The 13,488-nt window shown below is 45.8% G+C and overlaps 1 protein-coding gene across 1 annotated transcript in view; it reads right to left on the reverse strand.

Annotated features, from left to right (window-relative positions):
• Positions 1-13,070, reverse strand: part of PLA1A (phospholipase A1 member A) — a 17,676-nt gene extending 4,606 nt beyond the window's left edge. The window contains exons 1-9 of the mRNA XM_009329336.1: positions 12,998-13,070; positions 10,989-11,190; positions 9,515-9,692; positions 7,660-7,768; positions 4,266-4,367; positions 3,302-3,391; positions 2,247-2,414; positions 1,098-1,187; positions 531-639 (exon numbers count right to left, since the gene is read on the reverse strand). Coding sequence (XP_009327611.1) covers positions 531-639; positions 1,098-1,187; positions 2,247-2,414; positions 3,302-3,391; positions 4,266-4,367; positions 7,660-7,768; positions 9,515-9,692; positions 10,989-11,190; positions 12,998-13,070 — 1,121 coding nt within the window. The remainder of the gene's footprint in view (positions 1-530; positions 640-1,097; positions 1,188-2,246; positions 2,415-3,301; positions 3,392-4,265; positions 4,368-7,659; positions 7,769-9,514; positions 9,693-10,988; positions 11,191-12,997) is intronic.
• Between the last annotated feature and the right edge of the window lie 418 nt (positions 13,071-13,488).

The following is a 13,488-nucleotide window of genomic DNA, read 5'->3' on the forward strand; positions in this document are numbered from 1 at the left end:
ACAAGCTACTGAACACATTTCCGACTGTGCCGAGATGCACTTGTCTCCTCTTTGCCACTGCTGTCCTATTGGGCATCAAGAGAAATGTCTAAGCCACCAAGCCCATCAGTCTGGAACCTCTGGTGGATGGCGTCTTGCTGTAGCCATCTCTGTCTGGCAGAGTAGGGCTAATAACTATCTGACAGTGATAGTGGTTTGAATTGGCACCAGGCAAGGGTACGGTGCAGAAAAGGAACCAGCATAGCAACACAGACGTGTTCAAATTTGGGGATCCTGGAGTATACCTACTGCTTTGTGCACTCAGGGAAGAGGTGGACCTAGCCAGGGTTACCGAGTCATGGTAGCACATGCCTGATTCTTGAAAGCATTTAAGGTGAATGTGGAAGGACTCAAGAAGAAAGGTTGTTGTTCGTCACACAGTGACTGCACTCAGGGAGATACGCTATTGTTGTGCCTTTCCTGAACCGGGGTAAACATCCTTACACATGGAGCTGGGAAAAAACAGGCCAGAAGCATGCACTGCCACTCACATGGTGATCTTCGCTGTGTCCTTGGTGCTGTTGCTGCAGAAAGTGATCTCAATGCTGGTGACTCTGTTTCTTTTCTTCTGCAAGTGGAACTCAACCAGGCTGTGATGGACTGAGCAAGAGGCAAAGCACGTGGGAGTGAGGGCAGGTACTATCGGTTGGACCTACCCCTGCCAAAAGAAGGCCTCTAGCAGCCATTCCCTGGCCCCACCAGCAGAAAGAAGATTGAACAGACATAAGAAAGATACTAGCCTCTGTGCTGTGCGAGGCACAGTCGGCAGGTCTGCATAGTCCAGTGTAAACAGGCAGGCATTTTCACTACCCTTTACTTCGGTCCTAAACCCATGAGGCTGTGTTAATCCAGGGCTGTGCCCACACTAATAAATCCATTGGAAAGGGCTTTACGGGGCATATGTGCAGGGTTATTGCTCTTCAGCTGTGTGTCTCAGACCGTCTGGGCCACAGCAGCTGATTCAGATGGGGATGCTGAGTTGTAACTACCTGGCCTCCCTGGAGGACCTGCCTCATTTGGTCAGCACCCCCCGAGTCATTTTTTCTCTTGCTACTTACCACAGAATGGGGCTGAGGGACTGGTCATTAAATAAACTTTCACTTCCTTGGGCAGCTTTCTCATGCTGACACCTGCCTGCTCCAGCAGGCCTGCAGGAGGAAATAAAGCCAGTGCAGGGAAAGCCATGAATGACCCAGAACAGAAATATAATTGGTCCTGCTTCACCTCCACTCACCCTGCCCAACTCCACTGTCTTGGAGGACAGACCCTTTTTTCATACCAGTGCAAATCAGAGCAAGTACAGGTTTGTGGTGTCTGTTTGACAGGTTAACATTCCCTCAGAAAACCTATTTTGGCTACCCCAGGTAATCATCATCAGAGTACCTCTTGGCAGCTTTGTTTCATTCCTCTGCTAACAAACTGTGTCATCAGTTGCACCCGTACAAAATGAGCAAGACTAAAGACTACCAAGTCAGGAAACTTAGCGCATATGTAAATGACAATGCAAACACAAGGTGCTGGGAAACTGAATTTCTCGGTCAAGTGAAAAGACCACCACAACTTGAGGCCTGCACCACTGACTGGCTGACAATGTGGCTTGGTGAGTTGGGGAAGGGGTGGCTGATCTGAGAGCACCTATACCAAAAGAGGCCTCTCCTTATAGTCCTCTGGTACCAGACTGCAAATAGCATCAGAAGACACTTCCTCTCCTCGTGCCATAGCCCAGTTTCAGAAGCCTCAAACAGGCAACTATTACCTTCTCCCAGTCCAGAGAGTTCATCTTTGGGGTGGTCATGTCAGGAATTTATGAGAAGGAAGTGACACAGCAACAGAGTGGTTTGTAGAAGAATGGGACTTCAGGCTTGGGCTAAAATTTCTAGCTGCTTCTCTAAACAAGACACTTTTGGAGCTAATTGCCCACTTGTTAGGCACGTGATTCTGGAGACTCTCTTTCAACTAATTTGTGGACCTTGTGAAACATTTAAAGATCAGAAATGTTCAAGATTTTGGTGTTCTACCTCAGGCAATACATGAGCTTTTAGAGCTTCTCTATAGAAGCCTGAAACGAAACAGCTTCTTACTATGCCCAAAGAGATCCAGAGCAAATCCTGCTCAGAGAAAGCTGAACTGCGTACTGTGCTCTGCACTGACACCCATCAGGAATGTATTGTCAACTGCTCCAGGAAGGTCTCGTGCTGGTACTGTACCTATTCTGGGACAGGAGAACAGGAAGGGGTCAACACAGTCCAGGCAACGACCGTTTAAAAAATCTTGATGACTTGCACAGGGGAATGCCATGATCGGACAGGAATGTTTCAAGGCGCTGACATAGAGATGTACTGCCCTCATGTGATCGCAGATCAGATACTTATAGCCTGCAAGAAAAAATGCACCCAGAGAAAAGCAGCCATGAGCCTTTCTGTTGGCTTCAGTCTTTTTGCATGTTCCCAAGGAACTGAGAGTCAACAAACACTCTTACTGATTCTGCAGCAATCCCCTTCCCATTAATAACATTTTGCAGAGCATCGGTGACTACAAGCCCAGATCCCACTGCAGGAGAAGTTACGCAGGAAGTTAGAAGTGTATCTCCCAGACTAACAGAGTCCCTCAGAAGAGGGGGACCACAGGGCTGCCACGTCTCCATCAGTATACCATCGATGAACCCCCAAGCTCTCTGCAAGGGGGTACAATAGCTTTGACTCCCACCTGCACTGGGACCCCAGCTATGGGAAGTGAAGTACCATAGGTGTCCCCTGTAACCTGACCCTCAATGCAGCTGGCTCATCCAGAACATATTTGAATATTTATCCACACTATTTACTGTGGAAAGTCCTATTCTCTAGAAGGAAAGGGCAGTAATCATACAAGCTGTCTCTCTAAGTATAGACACAGCTTGCAGCATGAAAACAAAAAGAAGCTTTTGCTAGTAGTACCTAAGACACTTTCTAGCAAAAATGTTTTCTTTGTTGATACAAACTCTACTGATGGTTTTGGCTCATACAGAATTGTCACCAAAATCACGTCTCTTAACAGCGGTACTGCCAAGACATTTGACCTGTATGTGATTTTAACTTCAGCTGCTTGTTGTACTGCTGAGAGGAGATGTAGGTCACGAATCCCTGCTGCCATATGTCTTTACAAATACATGTTGTCTCATTTTGATGTTTGCCCTGACTGTAGCAGGAGCTGGTTGCCAAACAGCATTTTCACAGGCTGCTAAATGGCCATGAAAGCCCTTTGCTTGACCACAGAGTGTTCTCACCTGCAGAGATGAATCGGGGGCATCCTGGCTGATCTTTGCCTCCATTGACAAAATAATCGATGTGGCCTACAGGAATCCGGATCCCGAAATCTGAAAGGAGGTGAAATGCCACTTCATTCTTACACTTGGCTCTTCTACAGGCTTTACCCTACGTGGTGTATGACAGGCCCCAATAATTGGTTGAACATTAGTAGTGCTGGACCCAGCTCCAGTGCTGGAGACAGCAAGGACAGATTTCCTGTTCCTACACGCCTGCATTATGCAGGTTTGCTGCATGGAGCAGGGAGTGCTCCAGGCCCTGCCATCAAAATGACGGGGAACTGCAGCTTAATCAACACCTCTGTGACTCAGGTTCTTGATTCTGTGTAAAGGAGAACAAAACTGACCACAACCATAATGGGGGATTATGAGGCATGATTGAGAGTTATGTTGGGAGAGATTTTTGTGATCTCTAGGCAAGAGGTGTGACTCAAAGGCACCACATTATTCTTGAGCATGTTCTGCCTATGCAGACCCTAAGTGCTTTATAAAAGTTACTCTGCTGTTGCACCAGCTGTTGGTTTGACTCTGTTACTTTCCATCGGCACTTGCAGTGGCACCTTTCTTACATTGTGTGGGAAAAAGCGAAGTGAGACTAGACATGTACATTCCTTCCAGGTGATAAAAGCCACGCTGAGCTGGTTCTGCATAAAGTCACTCTGCTGTAGCAGGGTTAAGGAAGAAATACTTGCTGGAAGATTGCCCTCTGTCTAACCTCCACCTGTCTGTTGCTTGAAGTGCTCTGGGGTATGGATACCTGCCAATGAATTCATCATTAAAGCCTGTCTAATGAAGAAACTTCCTCAGAGTGAACCTGAACTCATGGTAATCTGGCAAAAAAGGGACAATGACCTACAGACTCCTTAGCAATAATGATGGCAGGAGGAACAGAAGCACGGGCCGAAGAAGATGGAAGCCAGCTTACTGTCAGCATCGGTATGAATGGCTTCCACAAAGAGGGCATCCCCAGGATCCAGGCGTTCCTCAGGGCTGGCTCTGGTGTACTTAGGGCCTGCGGGATCCAGGCCTGTAACAAAATCAAACACCTCAAAAAGTGCTCTTCAGCCCCTCTCTTTCTTAGTTCTGGACCAGTTATTTTATCCAAAACTTTAAAAATGTTGCTAGGCAGAAGAGATAAATTATTCCCAGGTCGCACTGATTATGCTCCAGAATGGCTTCTGCCCCTGCTAACTTCCACTGCAGCTTCCTTACCTTGTCCTCCACTGTTCCACTCCCCTTTAGCAGTTTTGTACCTCAAGCTTCTAGGCTGTAAAGCCATGACTGAGCCTCAAATAGCTCTGACAGAGTGGGTGCACAGTGTCTTTTGGATTTCCAGTGAGAGAGAATCAAACTCCTAACACCTTCCCTAATTGTACCGTCATCTGTATTAGCACTACAGTCTGAGAAATGCCACTGAAGATCATCAGTTAGGTGATGAATTCAGCATCACAGCCATTAACCAATCCAAGCATTACAAAGGTTTGATACTATCAAGCATCCTTAAAACAAAGAAGCTTCTGAGCCCTCTCCCCACAAATAAAATTGAGTCCTTGAGCAGCCATCTATGTTTTTGCCTAAAACTTGCTCCTAGAGCAACTTCTGGGGAGTCAAAGAAATACAGAAAATTTTCCTTGGCAATACCAAGGAACAGGTTATTTTCTTTTGTTCTGGCTGAGGTTTATCCTGCTTACTTTTTGTAGAAAAGTAATCTCACAAGATTTTTTTCACTCCCCAGGCAACAACAATAGTTTAAGAAGCAGCTCTGCTCCACATGCCACTTAGCCTCAGAGCTGCCAGTTTCACTGCCTAGGACTCAGTCCCATTAATTCTCTATGGAGAAGGCAGTATCAACAATACACAAATTGACGTGTCTGTATGTGTGAGGGGGGAGGGCAGGAGGAAAAGGGAAAGAAGGAAAAGAAATTCTTTCCTATTTCTATAAATAAAAGCTAATAATGGGACACGTGCTCAGAATAATTTACTGCTTTAATTTTTCTTCTGTGTTCTTTAATCTTGACACATACAAAAAGCTGAGAGGTTCCCCACCCACCTCTACAGACCAAGTTTTAGTTAAAGGCTTTAAAAGATACTGAAAAGTGTTATTTGGTATAGCTTAAAGTTCTTCCTGACGAGGGAGAAACACCTAATATGAGTAGCAGTCAATTCTAGCACAGCTCCGAGGCAAGCACATTTCTATCCTCTATTCTCTATGCCTACCTCCTCCAAGCACAAGCTGCATAAACTCCATTGAGATGTACATCCTCAGCAGCTAAGAAAACCATTCACTGAAGCTATACTGCATGCAACTGAGTTCTTTCAGGCTTTTTCATTTCCTCTGCAAGTATTGAAACAAATCGCTCTTCAGCAATTTTGGATACGGGCTGTTCATTCCAGTTCCTGTACCATTTGCTTTCCTGCACAGGGAGATATGCACAGGAACAGGCATGGGTTAAAGGAACTCACTTCACAAAAATAAAGTCCGTGCTCTGATCTCCAAGACTCACTCTGGTTTTGCTCCACAGCTCTTTTTAGGTGATTGAAAACACTTCAGCAAATTATGGCTCTGGGAATCACATTCCTCTGTGCGTGTATGAATGTGTGTGAGGAGGTGGGAGAGGAGATCAGATATATCTTGGGTCTAATTCCACCTGTCTTTCAGGCTCCTAAATCTGAACTGAAACCTGCAACACCCAGTGTGCCTATGAAATCACAGGACAATCAGGAGTGTAGAAAAGGGGTTGTCTTCTAGCAGAGTTAAAAATTAATGGAATAAATAAACCTGCAGAGCTTTTATTATATGTAGACAACAGAAAGGGGAAAAGTCTCTGACTCTGAAGTTAATTATCATGGTTTCCTGGGAAAGCGTCTGCTTCTGCTCATGGGAAGACGTTGCTGATCATAAAATTCTGGTGCAGGACAGTGGTTACTCCAAGACCCTCCTAATGTAAACTCTGATTCACAGCTTAAAAAAGGGCCCTGCATGAAACTCAGCTCCTGTTAAGAAATGCCTGTATTTCATGCAGTGTGGGTAGCTGTGACATGTGAAGGCTGAACCAACATTTCTCTGGACTGTCCTGCTGAGTGTGCAATGAGACCCTCCTTGAGAGTACCTCTGTGGGCAGACCAGGATGGGCTGAGGCAGACTGGGAGCTGTGGTCACTCTACTAGAGCCTCTATGTCTGTTCCTTCGTGGTGGCATTTTCCCTCCTATCAAAATGAATCTCCATCCCTGGGGATTCCCAGAACTTGACAAGATCCTCGACAACCTGATCTGACTTAGAAGGCAGCCCTGCTTTGAGTGGGGTGGGGTGGACTAGAGACCTTCCAAGGTCCCTTCTTACCTAAATCATTCTGTGACTCTATTCATGCTCCATACCTAAAGGCTGACAAGGCCCTGAGTGAACCAAAAAGCTCTAAATGCCATGATCAGCCTCTAACCATCTTTCTCTGTAATTCCCCCACTGCAACCTCTTCCTCACGCCCAGGAGTCTTGCTCTCTGTGTTTAAAGTCAGCTCTGATTTGGTACAACTGGGTGGCTGTAGACCAGTCTACTGTGAAAACAGCTGACTTGTGGGAGAGAACAGAAAGAAGCCTCATCTGGGGCCTCCCAGCATTGGCTCAGGCTCTTGCCTTTGGTCCTTGCCTGAGCTGTGTTCTAGAGATGCCATGCCCAGCCCTGTGTCTTGCTGGTCCTGCTTTTATCTTGCTGACTTGCCTTCCTGGCTTGACCTTGGGCTTGCCTTATCACTACAGACTTGCCTGGTGATCACTGGACTGTGGATGACACTGGTTCCTGTCACTGGACCTGCTCTGCTCTTCTTGCCCAGATAGGGTAGGACTGGGTCCCTCGTCAGTGAGGCTGCTCCCCCTGCCTACCTTGCTGTCCCCTTGGCTCTCAGCTCACATTTTCCTGCAGAGCAGCTCACTCTTGCTGCTCCCCCACAACGACATGCATTGTGGGCTTTAATTTTAAGAACCACAGAGGTATACATGCTATAAAGTGGAAGTAAAGCATGTGGGTGTTGTGGGTTTTCATTAGTCACAAGGCCTCGTATTCTTTTAAGCTGGCACCAATTTGAAGGGTGGAGCAGAGGTGGAAGCACCCTTTTGCAAATACATGCATTCTTTTGGCGGTGTGGAGGGGACTGATGGCTGGAAAGGCATTGTCAGGCTCTTCTGAAGCTAGGAAGAAGCCCATAAGCTTGGATCTAATGAGCCCTTATGCAATTAAAAGACGACTATGGATGACTCCCTTTCCTTGCTCTTCATGCTCTCCTTTGAAGAGCAGGTGAGGACCCAAGACTCAGTTTTATGATACCTGTTATCCGTCCCAGCTGACCGTCATGGAAATGCCCCACCAGGCCCCCAACATGCGCACCGAGGCTTACCCCAATGATGTGGATGGATGTGCCTGAGACTCCCAGGGCCTGCAGATTGATGATAATACAAATTAATGTTTCTGCAGCAGAAAGGTGAAATACCCTGTCCCACCTCACACAGCAGCTCTGTAACTCTTCTAATATAGGATTGCTTTTGAGGTGCATGGTGGAGAACCAAATAGATGTGGGAATGATGGATTGCCCTTTCTGTTTTTCAGTCTTTCTTCAGGTCCACAGATGCAAATGCAACCCTAACCAGGTCAGTCAGATGCTCCTGTTCATAACTACATAGCCTGTAGCTTCTCTTTCCACAGCTTGCTTCAGACTGAATTTCCCTCTCTCAGCTCACTGACCCATGTTCACCATGTGAATAATCTTTCTCAGTAAAGCAAAGGAAATTTTTTTTTCACTTTTATACCACCATTGTACCAATATCCTGGTTAGTATTTTAAGATTATATTTTCAGAGATTAAGGATTTATCCATGGGCTGAACTGCCAGGTAAAGCACAGCCACTTAGACCTGATGTGAGATAGAATCATAGAATCATAGAATCATTGAATCATTAAGGTTGGAAGAGACCTCTAAGATCATCGAGTCCAACTGTCAACCCACCACCACCATGCCCACTAAACCATGTCCCTAAGCGCCTCATCTACCCGTCTTTTAAATACCTCCAGGGATGGGGACTCAACCACTTCCCTGGGCAGCCTGTTCCAATGTTTAACCACTCTTTCAGTAAAGAAGTTTTTCCTCACATCCAATCTAAACCTTCCGTGGCGCAACTTGACCCCATCCACAGGAATTCAGCTGCCTGCAGGCTGGTCTGCATGATGCAGTACCATACAATGGGAGAGCATATGGTGCACAAGAGCATGGGGGCAAGATGAAAAATCCTGACTTTGAAATATATGAGGCCATATCCTGGCACAGTACTGAGGCTTACGAGAAGAGAATATAGTCTTCTGTGGTGTAGTGTTGCAGGAGAGGCTGGACAGAAAAAATCCTCCAGTAGCTGGACTAGAGCTCAGCACAGACACAGAATGAGTGGTGGGGACATTGTCCAGCTCAGTCATTTGTTCCCTGTGTGACCTAATCAGTAATGAGGGGTGACAGACCTCCCCCCTCCCCAACCTTCAAATGACACAGCAGCTCCAAGGGTTGCCGTATTTCTGGATAGAAATGTGTGACTGTGCACAACGTGGTGCACACCCAGGAACGCCCATGCTGTGCAGCCTGGGTCTGCAGAGCAAACGTTACATGGAGAGTTTACGCATAGCTGATCAACACAAAGATGTATCGCCCTCATTGCATAAGTATTCAGCTGTGCTGTGCACGAATGAACTGGGACACATCTGGGGATTTCCAGCTGCTGGGAAGTATATCTGAAGCCCAAAGCAAATATAAAACAGCCTCAAATCCCACCCCCTCCAGCTCCCTGCACAAAATTTCTGGACAGAAGAAGACGACTGTCCAGTGAAGCATGGAACTGAGAAAACCCAAGGCATCCTTCAGGTTTGACCCCAGCTGGAGAGGCAGCTGACAACAGGGATGTTTTTCCAGAAAATGTCAAAACTCAAGAGAAAGAAGAAAAACAGTGGCATGCTCAAGCCTGGACTGAGAGAGAGGGAAAAAAGAAACCTCTTTAGTGAGCTACACAGCGCTCACTCTGGAATAAAGAGCCTGCTTGTCCGGCTTCTGGAGACAGCAGGTTGGGAGCAGTTCTCTGAATTGTTTGCATGAATGATGTTCTCTGGCCATGCTCCCCCCACGCTGGAAATGCACAGTAGCTTACCAGGAGCTTGCTGATGACTTGTGAGATGGAGAGGGCCAGCTGTGTGACATTTTCCACTGCGGAGGGATAGGCTCCTGTAGACCCATAAACCCAGTCTACTGCGATCACATTCACCTGGCTTGTATGCAGTATGGCATGGACAAGCCCTTCAATCCAGGAAGGTTTGGTACCCAAAGCCCTGCGGAGTCATCAGAAACAAGAATGTTAGGTGTCTTCCAAAATAGGGCACGTGCCGATATGTTGTTCACTGGTGCTGGAGCTTCACATGTCTCAGAGGAGGCTGCCATACAGTTGCTAAAAGTTTCTTCTGGTGCCAGACAACCACACCTGGCATTTCTTTGCGGTGGTGGAATAACACTTTCCATAATGGGTTGATTCAGAAGGGAACCAGATATTTTGCTGAATGAAATAACATTCACAGGGCTCAGGCTGAGATCTCAGTCTTGCTGTGGTGCTTCAGTTAGCCACCACAGAGCCCATCTGGAGTAAGTGAGCTGACCAGGAGCACCTGGATCCTGCTCTGCTACCAACTGGGAGGAAGTCCTTGGTCAAATCACCTAGTCTTTCATTCCTACATTTCCTCACCTGTAGACAATTAAAGAAATTCTATACCCAAGAATTCAAGGAAAACTGAGGAGGCTGTGTCCTACCCACTTCCCCTAATACCACCTGGTGGGGGGTGTGCTATGTCACGTGAGGGCAACAGCTGATTTTCTGAAAAGACCCTGCAACATCTTCTGTGATTTCATCTTGGTCTTCTATGCACTTTCCATTCAGGCTTTTGCACATCAAAATAAATAATGTTATATGGTCACACCTGGCTGAAAAATGGCACAGTAAAATAAACTTGCAGAATGGTGACAGTTTAAAAAAACCCAGCTCAAATCCCTACAATTTCAAGAATGGAAGTATAATGTGTCTGGCAGGGCTCCTAAATGGCTGACTAATCCAGGCTGTTGATAAATCAGGACATGAGCTCCAAGGAGACAATTTAAAGGGACAAGAATCTCGAAGAAAAGACTTCTTAAATAAAAAGGTTGAAAGAAGGAAAGAAAAGGAAAGAGGTAAAGGAGGAGAGAGCAAGAGAACGAGCAAGAGAGAGAAAGAAAGAAAGATTATAATTTCCTAACTTTTTTTAGGCTCCAAAAAATGTGAGAAACATACAAAATAGGCAGCTGGTCACAAACTAAAGGACTTCAAGCTGTGTTGTAATGAGGGTTGTCAGCAGCATTTTCCATGCCTCTGGCCCTGGCCCACCAACAGTCTCCCAGACAATTCCCAGGTCCAGTTTGGGGCTGAGCACTCCAGACTCTGTTCTTAGCAGGTGTTTTGCATGCAGCCACCCTGCTGGGGAGACTAATAACGTCACATGAGCAGGGGGTTTCTGCGTCAGCCCCACCCGGTGCTTGGGAATGCCCCAGCAGTGTTTAATTTACCAGCAAAAACTTAGTCACGGTGTTCTTCTTTCTCTCACCTGAAGCCATGGATTATGATCTTGGTTTCCAGGCTGCTGTTGAAGCTGGAGTTCTTGATGCCATCGTCCGCTAAAATCAGCTCCCCACAGCTGGGGCTTGAGGAGGTGAACAGGAGAAATTGGACCTTAAGTTTACTGCCCCGTAGGACATTTGCTGTCTGGAAGTCAGTGCAGTGATGCCCTGAGAGTCTGTCTGTATTCCCTGCAACGAGAGAGAGTGAATAGCATATTTAGTCTGCATCTGTGCAACGGAAAAAAAAGCTCATTCTTATTCATTAGGAAAATGAAGGTAGCAGTCTCACTTCTATTGATAAAGATTAAAAGGATAGAACATAAATTAAAATCAGCTTATTCTGGAAACTTTATCTGCCTGATAAAGTTGTTTCTGTCCTTTGATGGAATTCCAGCACTGGCTGGGGAAGATAACTGGATGTCATGGTAGCTTTGACTTCTGAGACTTGTTTTACTGAGATTTGAATGACATTCTGTTGGGGTTTTCTTCCAAATTGGCCACATATGCCAGCTACTAAGTACATTTATGAGCTGGCTATTAGATCTTTAAAAAAATGGTTGCCAACAGGTAGTCACCACCGAATGGGGATATTTCTATTCTAATTCTGGTAGGCTTAGTAGAAGGTACAAGACTAACTGACAATTGTATCAAAAATCCAGAAATAAATATGAGAATGCTGATGACAAAATATGAGAATGCTGATTAAAAAATGTGTCAATAATAATTTCCTGATTGGTTCATTTACTGGATGAAAATGCTTTATGGGAAGGAAAGGGCAAGCTACGAGAAGGCATTTTGATCTAGACAGCAAAAAAAACCACCTCAAACCTGTAGCTAGTAAAAAAATGAGCAAATTTAGGCTAGAAAGCAAGCACAGAAGTTTAGCAGTATGTATGGCTAGCAGTATGTATAGCTAGGTTACCCACAGAAGAGCTGGATTCTCCATCTTTTGTCATTTCAGAGGACTGGCTGCTATTTTGGAAGGCTTGTTGAAGGTAAGATGTTAGATTGACTGAAGGACTAATGGGGTGAAACTTGTTGACTTGCGATAAGCAGGAAGCCAAATAATTGATTAAACGATCCCTTCTGACCTAAAAAGTATTACTTTATAAACTGGCATAGTTGCATCCTGCTGCAATGACAATGCATGCACCTTCCCTTTTCTGGACTGGAGGAAGCGAAACAGCCTTGAATCTGCACATACAATAAAATAAAAATAATAATAAAAAAAATCAAACAACCAGCTTCCTAACTGCTGGTTGTTCCCATAGAAGATACTTTACACTAGCTAGGCAGAACATGGCCTGAGGGTCGGCACAAAGAAGTGAGAGTCAACATTCAGGTTCCCCCTTGTGGGATGTGACTGTCCCTTACTGCTGTCTGTTTTGGTCTTCCTGTGTACTAAAAGCAAGAGAGAAAGAGATGTTCTCCGAGATCAATTCAGAAAAACCACAGCTTATGAGCCAGCTTAACTAGCAAGGGCAGTTTCAGTGCAAGCATGGTGCATGTCAGAAATGGTGTAAGACGAGGGGGTCGTGAGTAAAGGTAAGGCAGGACGTGCACTGCTGTGAAGCTGCAGGTGATGTGGGACTGTAGTGATGGTCACAAAAGCAGTTTTGATTGACAGTACAATTAAAGAAAGAAATGGAAGCGTGGCATCTGTTTATTTTCTCTCAGCTACTGCAGATTACACTTGCTAAGCTTTCAAAGAAGGAGAAGCCAGTGCCAGAAGTCAAGTGGTCCCTTGTCCGCTTCCTTACACTTCAGGGCAAACCCGGATCATTGTTCTAAATCAGGTTAGTGGAATTAAATCACTGAGACTGATTGAATCAAAGCATGGGAGAAGAAAGGACCATTCTTGCACTACCCTTTCTCCTGGCACCTAACTAGTTTATAACAAGGACCTCTTGACACACAGGTTGTTTAGGGAGAATTGAATTCAGATCCTTCTGTGTAAAACCTTCAATCCCTTGCCAGGCACTCTTGTCTTTCTTACCTGCTTGTGCTGAGCTGAGCAGCAAGAGGACAGCAAGAACAATGAGCGGCTTTCTCTTCGGATCCTCAACCATCTTCCTGTTAGTCCACTACAAGTACAAGGATTGTCCAGAGAAAAACAGCCGTGGTGGGTTGCTCGATCAGCTTGGCTCTGTTAATGATAAACCAGCCTGTGCTCTTTTGGGAAAAAAGGGTAGGGGCAATCACCTCTGCTCTTATTTGACCATTAGCCAAAGTCTGTGTCAGCAGAGGGCTTCACTGACTTTTTGGTTAAAAAAGATGCCGACACCACTTTCCTCCCTACCTCCCTTTCCTCAAGGCAAACTTCTCGCCTCAGAAATCAGCTAGTGAAACCAGACCCGGCAAGCGACGGTTACAGTGTTTTATCCTTGTCACCTAGACCTGTCTGCCAAATTCTGACTGGGGACATTGGTTTGTCACAAGGCTTCACAGTAAGTCCATGCCAGGAAGATTCATACCAGCCTTGCATCT

This window comes from Pygoscelis adeliae, unplaced genomic scaffold (genome assembly GCF_000699105.1).
Source record: "Pygoscelis adeliae isolate BGI_AS28 unplaced genomic scaffold, ASM69910v1 Scaffold120, whole genome shotgun sequence".
NCBI lineage: Eukaryota > Metazoa > Chordata > Aves > Sphenisciformes > Spheniscidae > Pygoscelis > Pygoscelis adeliae.